The sequence below is a fragment of the Argopecten irradians genome, chromosome 4 (genome assembly GCF_041381155.1).
Source record: "Argopecten irradians isolate NY chromosome 4, Ai_NY, whole genome shotgun sequence".
NCBI lineage: Eukaryota > Metazoa > Mollusca > Bivalvia > Pectinida > Pectinidae > Argopecten > Argopecten irradians.
In genome coordinates, this window is record NC_091137.1 from 29439904 (window position 1) to 29455014 (window position 15111).

Here is a 15111-nt window from a genome sequence, read left to right on the forward strand (position 1 = left end):
TTAATTATGATTCATAAGAAAATTTCAATAGTTTGCAAGGGAAAATGAATTTAATACTAAAGTGTGAAGAGAATTTTCTATTCTTTAATTACCAAAATAAGGCATGCAAATTGCTTTGCGACTTGTACAAAATAGACATGTGGAAAACTAAGAAATGATATGCTGTTTAATATGCTTGATGTACAGTCATAATAGATATGACGAAAAAGGCCATTTGTATATGGTTTGTTTGTTTGGCTAATTAACGTCATATTAACAGCTATGGTCATTTAAGGACGGCCTCCCATGTGCGAGGTGCGTGTTTTGGGAGACTGCGGTATATTAGTGTTGTGTCTTCTTTACAGTGGAACTGTTGCCCTTTTTATAGTGCTATATCACTGAAGCATGCCGCCGAAGACACCAAGCAACACACCCCACCCAGCGCAGTCAGAAAAATCTTACTGTGATTCAAAGTTTGCCCATATGAAGGGAAGATAAGAGTATACGTTGCATCCGGACACAATGTCATCAGTGCAATGGACATGAAAGAAGCAATTGACAGTGGAAGAGATGTAGTCGGTAAGTACAAAAAGAAAAGAAGAAAAACATGTCTTAGACAATTATGTATATCAAAGTCTAAAGCGATCTATTCTTATCGCCTTTTGTTTGTCGTTGTGAAGGCCACGATGGCCGAGTAGTTTAGATGTCTCGACATATTACCATAAACCCTCCACATCTGGGCTCCACTGTCCATTGCTTCTATCTTTGCTTGAATATCATATGGGTAGTTGCCAGATAATGCCTTCTGGTCACTTATTTTTCCCCTGGTACTCCGGCTTTCCTCCACCAAACAACCTGGCACATCCTTATATGTCCCTGACTGTAAAAGTAAAAAGGGCATAAAACTATTAAATGCCAAATCATCCATCGTATTAAATTCCATAAACAATTTTAAAACATTTTCGACCTTTTCTCCAAAACTACGACTAAAACAAAAATTAAAAAAATACTCACTGTATTACATCAAATATTTGTGGATAATTCTTTAATGGTTTGGAAATTCTGTGTGAAGAAACAACGGAACAAACAGTCACAATGAAATGGAAAAAAATGTTAAATTGATGGTTTCATGAAAGCAACAAATGCACCTTCACAATGAACATTTTATGTTGTACAGTACTTGCAGCAAGTTTAATTATTAGGGATCGTTTTATATACAACTTCAAAACAATGAATGAAAAACTGAAATCAAAGTAGACGTTTTGATACCGAGATGCTATCATAATAAACATGTCTCGTTTTTCCTTTAGGATGTTAGACTACAGTTGTGGATGTAAACATCTCAGCACAAACCTTCACAGGTCACAAAATGAAAGGAGTGTCAAATGTAAGTAACTAGAGATTGGATGAGAATGGAAGAAAGACATTCAGGGAACATAATATCGGCCCTGGTGAATTTATTCAAAAAGAAAAAAAATAATTTCCTTTGCCAACAAAGAACAAGAAAACAAATATCTTTAGGTTCTTTCAAATTTCACCTTTGACAAGGCAACAGATGGGAGAATATTCAAACCAACCACCCGACCTCCACCTGCTTTGCCTAATGAAGAGGGATCATGTGTCCTCACTCCTCACGCAGATGATCAGAGTGGAGAAAGGACTGTGGATAATGTTTGTTTGTTTGGTTAATTAACGTCCTATTAACATCCATGGTCATGTAAGGACGGCATCCCATGTATATACGTATGGAGTGTGCAGCTTGTATGTAAGTGCGAGGTGCGTGTTTTGAGTGACTGGTATTTTCGTGTTGTTTCTTCTTGTATAGCGTAACTGTTGCCCTTTTTATAGTGATATATCACTGAAGCTGTGTGAAAATATTATTATTATCACTGTCCTTTATTTATTACAGTCCGGAAGCACAATCCATTTCCACCCAACTAGGATGTGACAGGTATTAGAGGCAATAATCCAAATTCACGGGATTTGTTGGCGGATCAGCTCACACACACCGCCGCCTGTCCGGATCAACATTACAGATTGATATGTATGTGTCAGCCTGAAGTGAAGTTGATAAGCGAAACAATGTCGTCACCACGAAAACAACTTGAGTATAATGAAAAAGTGCATTCAATTAAACATTTCAATAGTCGTAACCTTACCTCAGCACAATTTCACGGTAAGCGGCATGCCGCCGAAGACACCAAACAACACACTCCATCCGGTCACATTATACTGACAACGGGGCAACTAGTCGTCTCACTCCCTGTTTGCTGAGCGCTAAGCAAGAGCACCAACTACCTGCAGGTATGGCGTTAGAATTGTACCTGCTGCCCCTCTTGCATGATCGTAAAAGGCGACTAAATTTAGGATCTTGCCTTTTCTCTTCTAAGCTTCCTATTGCCTCCCTAAGACCCCTCGCGAGCTTTCATCCGGGCCATCGAGAGTGATTTACATAAGTTGTATAACATGTTTCTCAATCGATGTAAAATAAAATTTATATTTTAATGCCTCCCTTGGCACCGCCTCACTTTTGGCCTTGAGTTGAGCGTTCGCCCCTGTGAGGATGGCTCTGGGTTCTGTCCCCTGGCCGAGACACATCATGCAATAGGGACATCAGGTACAATTCTAACGCCATACCTGCAGCCCTCTGGCTAATAGCAAGTAACGGGTTGGTTTTGTCATCCCCATCTTTGCTGGTTTTGTGTAAACTCCGTTGAGCAAGAATTTGAATTAAATAAGGAGACATTTGAATGATGTACAAGGAATCATTATGACTTATGATATTAAAGACAGCACTAATTGGAAGAGTTTTTTTGTTTGTAATTTTTTTTATTAAATTCCTACTAACGTCCTTACAGCCATGGTCATGTAAGGACGGCCTCCCATGTATCCAGTGTGTAGAGTGTAGGTTGTGCATTGTGGGTGTTTTGCGTTGTATTCATGTGATGTCTTGTATGTCTTTGTATAGTGGAACTGTTGCGTTTTAACACATCCCATCCGGTTACATTATACTGACAACGGGCGAACCAGTCGTCTCCCACCTTAGGCGGTAGATACACGCAACACTACGCATACATGGGAGGCCGTCCTTACATGACCATAGCTGTTAATAGGACGTTTATAAATCAAACAAACAAACAAACAAACTTGAGAAACAATACCACAGGGACAGAAACCAGATCGTCTTTTGATAAGGATCTATATTTGCAAAAAGTCTAGAATATTGGTGACTGAAATATCTGTTTTTAGATACTTTGTTTGAGTTTTACGGCCCATTGACAACTAAGGTCATTTAGGGCAACACTACAACAATTCAAAACAGAACAGAACAGAAGGCAAAATGACGTCCTGGACGTCCTTCTGCCTTCTGTTCCTACAAAAATGGAAAAGAAAATAGTTGACACGACAATTTAGGCGTCTAAAACGGTTAAAGGGATTAATCTTACGTAAACAGATAAATGCCAAACCGTTCAAATTGAGCTACCTTCGCAAAGTTGGTGGGATGCAGGTGTTCGAAAACGTCACTCAGATATCGTCATTCAAAAACCAAAGAATGCCCAAATCATCTGTGGTAGAAAAGTATTTCAGAGACCTTGAATCTCTTATTGCTGATCTAATCGAATTGCAACGAAACGGGTAAATCATTCCAATATAATCCTGTCAGGGTCTTAGCGGGAAAAAAAGGTCCAGGAATGTTGTATCTCGCGTGAGCGAAAACGACACAAATATGACAATGATGTCATGCTTGAATGGCACCGAGGAAAATGTCTTCACTGATCCAAGAGCCTCCATATGCAACCGTTTGGACAACCCAGGAGAATGAATGGATAACCGACGAGACAAATGAAAAGTGGCCCCGGGAAATATTTCTCCGCCACTGTGGAAATGAGCGCCCTCAGTTGCTGCTCATTGATGGCCCCTCATCTCACGAGGGTGTGGGACAATACAAGAGACTATTAATTATAATATCCTTATTCTGTCTACCGGGTTATACTGCATAGGACGGCCTCAATTGTGTGCGGTGTGTTGCGTGTATGAAGTGTGTGGTGCGTGTTTTGGGCGACTGCAGTATATTTCTGCTGTGTCTTCTTGTATAGTGAAACCCTTGCCCTTTTTATAGTGCTTTAGCACTGAAGCATGCAGCCGAATTTGCAGCCAGTAGCGTAAATATATTTGCTTCACAGTACAATAACCATTCAAATTTTTCAAGTAATTTAATGTCAAGAACGAAACAACAGAGAAAACCAAGTGTTTCTATAATATATAAGAATAGCATTCAGATTAGTCTTGTTCGAGCTAGAGGAAGATCCCGGAGAATCTGGAGATGGAATAATTGTTGGACAGATAGAGCTCCATCCTATGTTTTCCTCCTTATTCTGTTCCTTCAGCCACTGTAACAACGGATCGAAATACTGCATCATAGGGAGGACGCTCATTTCCCTGGAACCAGTGATCACTTTCATCGCCTCTTGCCATGGTTTGGATGAACCCATCTTCAACATTTTCCTGAAAAATAAGATTAGAGCTGAAATTATCTTCAAATATGTTTGATATATCAGAGCCACGGTAATCATGGTAGGACGACGACATTTCGTGTTCTGTAGTCATTTTACCAGACGTAATTCTATTCGCATTATAACATTCACAGAGAAAAATGCGAGTGACTTCCCGAACATTATTTTTCTACAAATACAATCCATTTATACTGTTCACTGGTTTATCGATATTCATTGCATTTATTTATTGTCAGTACTAGCCATGGATATTTTCATTAAGTTCAATTTATTTCCTTTTTGTCACTAAATGAATAATTAATTAATACATGGTAAGTATTGCCATTTCTTTATATATATATATATATATAATGAGAAATGTTTCTTTAGTTTCAAATATCGCTAAAGGGAACAACCAACTGATCGATTCACGTGTTCCTATTCGCCCTAGATACTGATTCAAAAACGTATATATCATAATAGAATATGTTTAATATTTATTCTTTGAAATGTTTTCTAACACACAGAAGTATTTGTAAAGGGAACAACAAACAAAATGGGGAAAAAGTGTCCTTCGAAATGGCCCCTGTGTATATGTGTATACAAGATTGAGCCCAGGATAGAATTTTAACCCGGCTGCTGAATGGCTGGCTAATTATGAATTTCAAGAGTAAAAATGTTTCCTGACAATTAATTATTCTTAGATAACCATGATATGAATTCGGAAATTCAGATTGAGATTTAGGTCCAAAATATAAATTCTGATAATGAATAGGTTATACATTTTAATTTCAGGTTTTTTTAGTGTAAATTCGTCCGATTTCAGCACGGCTACCCTTGTTGGAGTTTTAAGCTGAAGGACCCAAACTTTTTTTTCTATCTAATGCTATATGAGAACATAGTCTTTAATAATAGAATACAATAGTTAACTAATATCCCTTTTTTTGATAATACATTACAAAACTTAAACAAACTTTAACATTCTTTTTATGTAAAATTATTTAGTTGGTTGTTCTCTAAAGCATTCATTGTAACATCGTTCATTTTGGAAACCGAAACGACAATCTGTCGAAATTTACATCTTTTAAACAGAGTAAAAAGTATTGAAAATCCAATCATAAGTGAGTATTTCGTGCAATAAAAACAACAATACAAAATATGATACTGATACCAATGCCCTCATTTACCTCAGTAAGTTGCCTGCAGCAGTTTGACGATACACGTCACATCTGTGTAGGGGACCGGTGTATCCAATCTCGTCACAAAGCGCTTTGTGCCATTGGAACTGTAGAATGAAACTCACAAAATACCTTTGAAAGAAACATCAATACATTGTCAGTTAATAAGACGGATTTTGAAACATGTAGTTCTTATCGTCATGAATAGTTATAGTTTTGTAACATCATGTTTTACCAATTTTACGACGATTCCAATCGTCGCGAATCTGCTTGTAAAATTGTTTAAGAGTAAGAATAGAAATCATGGTACAGATAAAATGTTTGACAGTGTCCAATTGTATAACTCTAACGTATCCTTAATTCATTTGTTATTCGAGCGTGAGATTTTGTTTAACTATAGATTCTCATATGATGATAAAATGACAAAATAGTATGTTGCTTATTTTTTCAATGTGTCATCTTAATATTCACACAATAAAGTAGAAAGTTGCACAAGAAATTGAATAAAATAGAAAGTTTAAACATATTGTGACAAACCGAAACAAGCTTACCTGATGTAAGGAGTATTTCCTGGGATGTGATATTTTGCGCCAGGATCGAAATCATCCTCTGTCCTTTCCACGGGAGGAGATATACCTTGGTACTTACATCTGACGATTAACGGATTGTACAAAATACGATAAGCAGATGTGAAATATCAATTACATTATAAAACTTGTTTTGTTCTCCCAGATGAACTTTGTCAGTGATATTTTGGGTTTAAATTTCAAGGATATTGAGGACGACAAATAATGACGAAACCTGAAATTGATTGAAAGTTCCGTCATACAGTTCCTACTAAAAAAAATCTTGATGACAAGAAAAAGGTCCGCGTATCTTCAAAATGAAGTCAATGCACTAGTCGTCTCATTAGCAAGATTGTAATACATAACTTTAACTTGCATTTTCAGCTTTAAAGATGCTCCACCGCCGACAGAGCATACATAATATTCATTATGTGAACAATAATTGGTGTTTTCAATCGTGTATGTATATGCCTTATTAACACAAAAACTAGCATATAATATTTTTTTTCGCCTTTGGTGCATGCGCAATCATTACTTCATTCCATATAGGATATAGTGCAACGAAATTTTTTCGGGATGCAATTAAATATTTTTCACATTTTCAACTTGAAGTAAATTAGAAGCTCAAACTTTTCAATGGTGATGATGGTGTAAAGACAGTAATTTTTGTAACTGAAGAAAAATACTAAATCGTCTGCTCCTGCTTTTGATGGTGAAAAAATACAATTTGTCAGTGGTGGAGCATTTTTAACATATCTTTGCTTTAGTTAAATATTTTGGTCATCACTTATATCACAGTTGCTGTCTTTGGTTTTGATTTTTGTTTAACTAACATTATTTTAACAGGTACGTCCATGCAAGGACGGCCTCCCATGTATGCGGTTTGTGTTTTGGAAGACTGCAGTAGGTTCTTCTGGTGTCTTCTTGTATTGTACCCTTTAAGATCTACTGATTATGTTCGTTACTTTTGAATTTACCTAAGGTCCCACCAATCATTGTTGTAAGTTGACGGAGTTGTCTGCCCATTAAACACACTCCATCGCCACTGATCAATGAGGTAACCAAAGGGCAGGAAGGCTACCTTGTCTAAAGCCATCTTTAGTAGGAAATTTATGTCACTCTCTGTAATATAAAGTTTTAACTAATGGTTCAATTTGAAAAAAAAACATTAGTTTATCCAGAGAGGCCTAAAGGAAAACTATACCAGAAATTGAGGATATTAAATGAGTGACTTTACGATATGAAATTTATTAAAAGAATTCAATAATAATATGTCACGAGCCATTAGGCCTTTAATATTGTTTATTTTATTAATTGTGATCATGACGTCATCATTACCTACCTGTAATGTCAAAATGATGTTATTGCCGTATGATATTTATGACATGGCTGAACGGGTTAGTTACGTGATAAAACAAGAATATATGACAAATTCTATAAAAATGCATATCAGTGTTGCTTGCTGACGAGGATTAATATGCAAGACAGATAAAGGTGAGACTCAAATATCGCGACTTAACCTGTGCCCTTTTTATCTGTCACTGACCGAACTGAGGAAAAAAACTGCTATATATACTACTGTCGTTAAAACTAATGAATTTTACTTGTTTTTATTCTAGAGAAAACAATTCAAATCCAATGCACATACAACATTGGCTTCGAGAAAAAGTCGGTATTAATTACTTACTGTTATCTTTCGGAATTTCATCTAACAGTCCAATCGCCTTCAGATGTTCAGGAGTTTGAAAGGACAAACTGACAATATCAGCCATGCCCTCGTGGAAACCTGTAAAAAAATGGAATAACATAAATAATCACATTTTCATTTAGTTTGTTGAAAATCTAAAATCTTAAAAAAAAAATTTCAATATCATAGTTCTTTTTAATATATGATCTACTCTTAGTATTGAAAATATTCCGTTATTAGACCAAGAGGCCATTAAATAGACCGCTGTGCATCTACTTTTAATCTAAGGAAGCATTCAAACTATGTGAATGATAAGTAAACAAATTCCTTTAAAGTCATGCACTCGGAGCAAACCTTACGTCCATTTAAGTAACAAACAAATCAATTTTAGCGCTGGAAACTGGAAGGATAATTAAAGGCGTGCGAAAAGTGCTATCTTTAAGTGCAGCAGTGCAATATGATGTTTACCAGGATTGGCTCCAGCACGATAAAGTACAGGTTGGTTTCTGTACTCCAAAAAATAGATAACATGTCCCATTTCATGATGGACGGTGAGAAGTTGGGCCTCGGTTAGAGTTGTACATTGTTTTATCCTACAACGAAAGACTAGACATTCTGGGCAAACCACAAATAAAATATTGGTCATGTAGTTCTGCGTTGAATATAACATTTTGCCAGAAACATCCTTGGGGGAAGGGATTTATATAAATTTTGGCTCTGATTCAAACTGGCCGCGATTTCTCAAAACATTTAGCGCGCTGTCTAAATTAAAAACGTTATGTTAATTTTGGTTTTTGGTCCGTTTAAAAATTTCTTTCCACAAATTTTGTTATTTTTAAGTGAAGGACAATCACCTGAAGTCTTGACCGTCAAAGAAATCCCACGCAGAAGCATGACAAACTACGTCACGATCGGCTGGTTTCTCGAGCATGGACTTTGTCCAGAATCCTTCTGGCATAGGGCCAAGGCCGAGTGATGTGAAGAACTCCTCCGCCACTCGGTACATGTGAGTGATATTGTAGCCCTAAGCAAAGAGAATAGGATCATAATGTCAATTTTAAATCATCGTAATATCAATTTTATAAACGCTGTCGAACCACTTTTCCCAACAATAGCAACGGTCTGATAACTCTCGAACATAACCGGCTTTATGGTAGATCGAAGAAGAATTAATTTAGAAAATCTATATGTAAAAATGTGAAATGGCTGTACCAATCAGCTATTTATCAGTTATTTAATTCGACTCGATGAATTTCTCTGCTGACTACCATTTCCATGTTACCTTCTCTATCATCTTGGCTGTGACGTTTACACTGGTGGCCTCGGGGTATGGTTCTACAATGTCGTATATATTCAGCCAGTTCTGTGACCACATGTTACCTAATAAACAAATATTCCATGTCACAAAGATTAGGCTGGTAGCAAAAACGCTCAAAGATATTGAGAATAATGCTTATAATATAATTCAGATAACTCAATCAGGTACTAATAAGGCATAAATTTCCGTAAATTAACGAACTTTTACAATAAAACAAATTGAGTTGTGGTTTGTTTATTTGTTTGATTAATCAACGTCCTATTAACAGCTATGGTCATGTAAAGATGGCCTCCCATAAATGCTGTGTGTAGCTTGTATGTTGTACGAGGTGCGTGTTTTGGGAAACAGTGGTATATTCATGTAGTGTCTTGTCTAGTATAACTGTTGCCCTTTTTTATATGCTATATCACTGAAACATGTCGCCCAAGGCACTAAACAACACATCCCATAATTCAGTTTTGCAAATGACTGTGCCACTTTCAGAATTCCCCGCGAAAACGTTTTGTATTTATGACGTCATATTTTGTGACGTACAATTCTTTCAGTCTATCGAAAAATTACCTCAAATATCAAACCAATAGAAATGAGTGTAACATATGAAATTAAATTATTTTATCACAATTATTATGTAAATCAATTATAAGTCATATTAAACGGTCTACCATGTATGCGGTATGTAGAGTGTATGAAGTGCGCAATGCGTGCTTTGGGAGACTACGTTATGTTCGTTTGTTTGATTATTTTAACGTCCTATTAACAGCCAGGGTCATGTAAGGACTGCCTTCCATGCATGAAGTGTGTAACGTGTGTGAAGTGCGAGGTGCGTGTTTTAGGAGACTGCGGTATGTTTTTGTTGTGTCTTCTGGTATAGTGGAACCGTTGCCCTTTTATAGTGCTATACCACATAAGCATGCCGCCGAAAGCTTTTCTCACATGGGTGGACGCTCAACTCAAGGCCAAAAGTGAGGTGAAGAAAGAAAAGATAAGATCATAAATTAAGACGCCTTTTAAGATAATGCAATAGAGGCATGTGGTACAATTTTAACGCCTTATATGCAGGGCAAAGCTATGCTATAAAATCTCGTTCCTAACTGTTTGAAAATATTTTGATAGTTATTGTTTCGTGTGTTACCGTTCGAAGACATTTGTTGATGATATTTACGACAATTATGAGCAACCGTTGCCAATATGGGAACATTTATATACCGTTGACAAATGACGGCATCGGGATACACAAGCATCTTTAAGCCATCAACATAATGCAATTACCAAACAAATGAGCGGGAATATGCCCGTTGTCAGGGAAATACTGTTCCCCATATTGCTTCATCAACTTCCGGCGGACATAGGCATGGAGGTTTTCATATAATGGACGGAGTTGTTCGTATAGATTTTTAACATCCTCCTCAAACGTCGGTGTCTCGTACCAAGATCTCCAGTACTCCCCCGTATCGTTGTAACCTGGAAATAGCAATGCCCGGGCAACATTTTATGATAGTTAGTTTAAACAGATTATATGTTCATTCAAAACACATCTAGGATTAAAACCAAGCTTAAAGTTTACGTGAATTCCTTTCCCAAAACCATCAAGGGTAACTTATTTTTGGCACTAGAAACACTTTTATAAGGTATTGTAAAGACACGTCAACATAGAAAAGTAAATATAGTCAAATACATGTACGTGTACATACAAACATTTGCCCTGCAGGTAGGGCGTTAGAATTGTACCTGCTGCCCCTATTGCATGATCGTAAAAGGCGACTAAATTTAGGATCTTATCTTTTCTCTTGTTCCTAACTGACTTTATCTTTCCTAATGCCTCCCTTGGTACCTGAGTTGAGCGTTCGCCCCTATGAGGAAGGCTCTGGGTTCTGTCCCCTGGCCGAGACACACCAAAGTCTATAAAAGCGGTAGTTTCTGCTCCTGCTTAGCGCTCAACAAACGGGGAGTGGGACGACTGGTTCGCCCGTTGTAAGTATAATGTGACTGGGTGGAGTGTGTTGCTTGGTGTCTTCGGCGGCATGCTTCAGTGATATAGCACTATAGAAAGGGCAACAGTTCCACTATAAAAGGAGACACAATATGAATAACCGCGTCTCCCAAAACACGCACCTCGCACAACATACACGCAACACACCGCATACATGGGAGGCCGTCCTTACATGACCAAAGCTGTTAATAGGATGTTAATTAATCAAACAAACAAACAAACAAATCAGTTATAAATCTTGGACAAAATAGAACGAAATGAGAAATATCCTCAACAGAGCTGCCATAGATACAAGATGCATTATCAATAAGATAATCTCTATATAAATCTGAATTTAATTGACTTGCTTGGTTTCTTAGTTGGCATAAAATACTATTAAATGATCTAGATCCACTGTATCTAAAAGTATCAGTATATAATTCATTAGCATTAATGGGTATGGCATGACGGACTAGCTCCCTCTTAAGTTCACATGATCTCATAACATAATAATTACAATCAGGTCTATTCCAATAAGACATTAAATTAGGATAAAAGCTATTAAAGTACATACGATATCTGCATATAGGTGTTTGAAATATACTTTGGTGTCTCATATCATGATTTATTATGTTATTGTCAATAATATAAGGTTCAATATTTTCGAAAAAATAGTATGGAGTTTGAAGGTTGATAATTTTGAAGAAAAACATATGTTGTTGGTCATTTCTACGTTTCTTTATAATATCCTAGCAAAGTTCTTCATAAATGAGAGCATGGTTTGTACCTCTGCGTAATCCGGTGACAATCCTAGCTGCATCTAATTGGATAGATTCTAATAGATCAGTTTCAGTTTGGTTACAATTATTCCACACAACACTTGCATATTCAAGGTTGCTGCGTATATAAGATTTATAAATAAATTTCAAGTGATTTCCTATCGAGCTTGTGTTTAAGAGATCTAAACATATTCATTTTTTTTCGTAAATGTAATTGATGTGGTCTGACCAAGAACCGTGATAATTTAAGTAGACTCCAAGATGTTGTTTTTTTTTTACATTTGCTTCAGTATTATTTATAAATGTCGGATCCGGATGGAGAATATCGGCATTATGTTTATTAGAAATAATAAGTGCTTCAATTTTATTAGGATTAAAAAGTATTCCCCATTTATCAACCCAAAGAGATATTCTTAAAAGATCATTATCTAAAATTTCAGCTGCTGTTACTTGATTATTATTAATGAGAACAAAGAGTGATGTGTCATCTGTAAAAAAAATTGACATTAGAGTGAATTTCCCAAGATGATTTATATCAATCAATTAGTACTCTCCGCTGTCTATCCATTAGTTTGTGAGCCAATTGAGAACATTATCTTTTATACCATAATTTTTAAATTTATATACTAGACCATCATGCGAAACCCTATCAAATGTCTTGCTAATATCACAGAAAACTAACCTTGTCTCTTTCCTTTTATCAAGTTGCTTAAGTATTGTATCATAAACAGATAAGAGTTGATTTACAGTGGAGTCTTCTGGAAGAAATCCTGACTGATTTTTTGAAATTATGTTATTAGACGACAGATAATTAAAGAGATTTTTAGGTCACCTGAGACGAAGTCTCAAGTGACCTATTCTAATCGCCTTTTGTCCGTCGTCGTCCGTCGTCCGTCCGTCGTGCGTCGTCCGTCGTATGTCCGTAAACAATTTACATTTTCAACTTCTTCTCCAAAACTGCTGAAGCAATTTCAATGAAATTTTGCACAAACCTTCTAAGGCATAAGGCCAATCAAAATTGTGAATTATATGGTCCCCACCCCCCAGGGAGCTATTGGAGGGGCTAAAAGGGATAAAATTGACTAAAATTTCAAAAATCTTCTTCTCCACTCACAGATGTGATGGAATTAAATACTCTTCATAGATAGAAAGGTCCTAAGGTCCTTTACAAAAATTGTGAATTATATGACCCTGGGGTCTCAGGTTTCCCCCTGGGGAGGGGGTTAAGTTTACTATAGTTTATATAGGGAAAACACATTTTTGAGTATTATTTGATCATTTGTAATAGGAAATGAGTCAAATATTGTCAGAATTATCCGTATGAGATGGCCATTGAATCCTATTAACCAATTTTCCATAACTGACCCCCAGGGGCCTTAGGGGCGGGGTCAAAAGGGGTCAAATAGGCTATAACTTCAAAAATCTTCTTCTGAAATCCTGGAAATGGTAGAATCACATACTCTTCGTAGGATCTGAAAGGTCTTAAGGTCCTTTACAAAAATTGTGAATTATATGACCCTGGTGTCTCAGGTTTCCCCCTGGGGAGGGGGTTAAGTTTACTATAGTTTATATAGGGAAAACACATTTTTGAGTATTATTTGATCATTTGTAATAGGAAATGAGTCAAATATTGTCAGAATTATCAGTATGAGATGGCCATTGAATCCTATTAACCAATTTTCCATAACTGACCCCCAGGGGCCTTAGGGGCGGGGTCAAAAGGGGTCAAATAGGCTATAACTACAAAAATCTTCTTCTGAAATCCTGGAAATGGTAGAATCACATACTCATAGATGGAAAGGTCTTGAGGTCCTTTACAAAAATTGTGAATTATATGACCCTGGGGTCTCACGTTTCCCCCTGGGGAGGGGGTCAAGTTTACTAGGGAAAACACATTTATGAGCATTTTTTTGCTCAATTTTCATAGGAAATGAGTCGAACTTGTTTAGAATTATTAGCCTGAGATAACATTTTAATATCATATCTATATTGGTCCTGGTCAACCCCCTCGGGCAGAGGGGCGGGGCCAAAAGGGGCAAATAGGCTAAAACTTTAAAAATTTTCTTCTTAAATACTGGAAATGGTAGAACCAAATACTCTTCTTAGATGGACAGGTCTTAAGGTGTTTTATGAAAATTGTGAATTATATGACCCATCACGTTTTCCCCCTGGGGAGGGGGTCAAGTTTACTATAGTTTATATAGGGAAAACACATTTATGAGCATTTTTTGCTCAATTTTCATAGGAAATGAGTCAAACTTGTTTAGAATTATTAGCCTGAGATAACATTTATATATTATATCTATATTGGTCCTGGTCAACCCCCTCAGGGCACAGGGGCGGGGCCAAAAAGGGGCAAATAGGCTAAAACTTCAAAAAAAATCTTCTTCTTAAATACTGGAAATGGTAGAATCAAATACTCGTCATAAAAAAGGCAGGTCTTAAGGTGTTTTATGAAAATTGTGAATTATATGACCCTTGGGTCTCGGGTTTCCCCCTGGGGAGGGGGGTAAGTTTACTGTAGTTTATAAAGGGAAAAGACATTTTTGAGCATTATTTAGTCATTATAATAGGAAATTAGTCAATTGTAGTCAGAATTATCCCTATGTGATGACCATTGAAACTTATTACCAACTTTTCCATGGCTGATCCCCAGGGTCCTTAGGGGCGGGGCCAAAAACGGGTCAAATAGGCTAAAACTTCAAAAATCTTCTTCTGAAATTCTGGAACTGGTAGAATCAAATACTCTGCATAGATTGAAAGGTCTTAAAGTCCTTTACAAAAATTGTGAATTTCATGGCCCTGGGGTCCCATGTTTCCCTCTGGGGAGGGGGTCAAGTTTACTTTAGTTTATATAGGAAAAACACATTTATGAACATTATTTGCCTATTTTTCATAGGAAATTAGTCAAACTGGGTTAGAATTATTAGTCTGAGATAGCATTTTAACATCATATCCATATTGGTCCTGGCCGACCCCCAGGGGCCAGAGGGGTGGGGCCAAAAGGGGTCAAAATGGATAACATTTCAAAAATCTTTCTTCTGATTTCACAGATTTGATGGAACCAAATAATCTTCATAGATTAAAAAGTCAAATTTATAAAATCACTGACTGACTTCAAGGGCCTGATGGGCAAATATAT

The 15111-nt window shown here is 36.7% G+C and overlaps 1 protein-coding gene and 1 long non-coding RNA gene across 2 annotated transcripts in view; one reads left to right on the forward strand and one right to left on the reverse strand.

Annotated features, from left to right (window-relative positions):
* Positions 1-352: 352 nt before the first annotated feature.
* LOC138321230 (uncharacterized) lies at positions 353-2908 on the forward strand. Its single transcript, XR_011208301.1, has 3 exons — positions 353-558; positions 1290-1366; positions 1889-2908. It is a non-coding gene; the product is annotated as an uncharacterized lncRNA (long non-coding RNA).
* A 1291-nt stretch (positions 2909-4199) lies between these two features.
* LOC138322218 (angiotensin-converting enzyme-like) overlaps positions 4200-15111 on the reverse strand; it is a 28653-nt gene continuing 17741 nt past the window's right edge. The window contains exons 5-13 of the mRNA XM_069266264.1: positions 10491-10682; positions 9186-9283; positions 8758-8927; positions 8372-8496; positions 7904-8002; positions 7194-7338; positions 6202-6300; positions 5660-5782; positions 4200-4485 (exon numbers count right to left, since the gene is read on the reverse strand). Coding sequence (XP_069122365.1) covers positions 4200-4485; positions 5660-5782; positions 6202-6300; positions 7194-7338; positions 7904-8002; positions 8372-8496; positions 8758-8927; positions 9186-9283; positions 10491-10682 — 1337 coding nt within the window. The remainder of the gene's footprint in view (positions 4486-5659; positions 5783-6201; positions 6301-7193; positions 7339-7903; positions 8003-8371; positions 8497-8757; positions 8928-9185; positions 9284-10490; positions 10683-15111) is intronic.